This window comes from Blastocystis sp. subtype 4 (assembly GCF_000743755.1).
Source record: "Blastocystis sp. subtype 4 strain WR1 chromosome Unknown seqid_0750, whole genome shotgun sequence".
NCBI classification, from domain to species: domain Eukaryota; class Bigyra; order Opalinata; family Blastocystidae; genus Blastocystis; species Blastocystis sp. subtype 4.
The window spans coordinates 1-1389 of record NW_014568797.1 but is presented as its reverse complement, the minus strand read 5'-3'; the positions used below and the strand labels follow the sequence as shown (position 1 = coordinate 1389).

Here is a 1389-nt window from a genome sequence, read left to right as displayed (position 1 = left end):
TTGATATCATTGCTAACTACAATCCTGATGACACTACAAATGAACCAGTGACAATTCTGAGTGCTATAGGTCAGACTGTGACTTCTCGAACAAAGCCTCCCTGTGGCTCTGGCTGGATTCCGTAGATATCGATGGGAGGTTACTGATACTGGTTCAACTACAACCACTTTGGGTTCTGTTCATATGGCCTATTGTAAGCCAACAGGATCTGTATGTCCTAGAATTGGCAACTATCCTTCAGTGGGTGAAGGTCAAATCTCTCCTTCTTCTTGTCCTGAGGGTTACAGAGGTTATTCATATCGTGAGTGTTCTAATGGTGTGTTGGGTGAAGTCAAGATGGATCACTGTGTACAGAAGCCTCCAATGAATGCTAGTTACCGACCATCCCAGCCAGAATCGATTTGTGATGGGAACAGCTGTGACCACTGGTGTTCCTTCAGTGAGAAATATAGTTGATCGTTGGTACATTGATACTGGAGTGACTCTTCCAGCTGGATTGACACTTAATTCGCAGACAGGAGAGATTTCAGGAATTCCCACTGTTACTTGTGATCTGACATTTTTCACTATCTCTGCTGAGAATGAGTCAGGAACTACACAAGCCATGTTATCAATTGAGGTACGAAAGGGACGGTGTATTGCAGAAGGACGATTTCCTACTATTGAAGTTGGTCAAGAGGCTGTAATAGAGTGTTCAAGTCTGGGAGACTATACAAGTACTCTTCGACGTGCTTGTATCTTGGGAAGCGAAGATGGAGTATGGCAACAGACTACAGGAAAGTGTATTCCTATCACTTCATTCTCTTATCCTCAGTCTTCATTTGCTCTATCAAAGAATGATCCATTCTCTATTACACCCACTGTCATTAGAGATCAACTCTCATTCTCTATCATATCAGGATCTCTTCCTATTGGTCTATCTCTCAATTCATCAACAGGAATCATATCAGGAATTCCTTCTCAATCAGTATCATCTCAATCAGTCACAATCAAAGCATTCAATGATTCTCTCTTTCATTCACTATTCAACTCATTCCTTCATCTCTCAACTACAATCAAACCATCTTCATCATTCAAAACAACACCTATTTCAGTACAACTCCCTATTGTGAAGGAGATGATCTATCATTCTCCATTATATCTGGATCTCTTCCTATTGGTCTATCATTCGATTCATCAACAGGAATCATATCTGGAACGCCTCTATCTTCAATTCCTCTCACAAACATCACCATTCAAGCATTCAATCAAGTCGGATCAACTCAATTCACAATCTCCATTCAAGTCATGATTCCTCTATCCAATCTTCATTATTCTCAATTCTCATTCACTCTCATCAAAGGACAATCATTCTCAATCTCTCCAATCATTTCAGGAGACAATCCTCTA

The 1389-nt window shown here is 40.5% G+C and overlaps 1 protein-coding gene across 1 annotated transcript; it reads left to right on the top strand.

Annotated features, from left to right (window-relative positions):
- Nucleotides 1–367: 367 nt before the first annotated feature.
- JH06_5807 (hypothetical protein) lies at nt 368–1291 on the top strand (the record flags this gene model as incomplete). Its single annotated transcript, XM_014669270.1, has 1 exon — nt 368–1291. The coding sequence occupies one exon, from the start codon at nt 368–370 to the stop codon at nt 1289–1291; it is 924 nt and encodes a 307-aa protein (XP_014524756.1).
- Between the last annotated feature and the right edge of the window lie 98 nt (nt 1292–1389).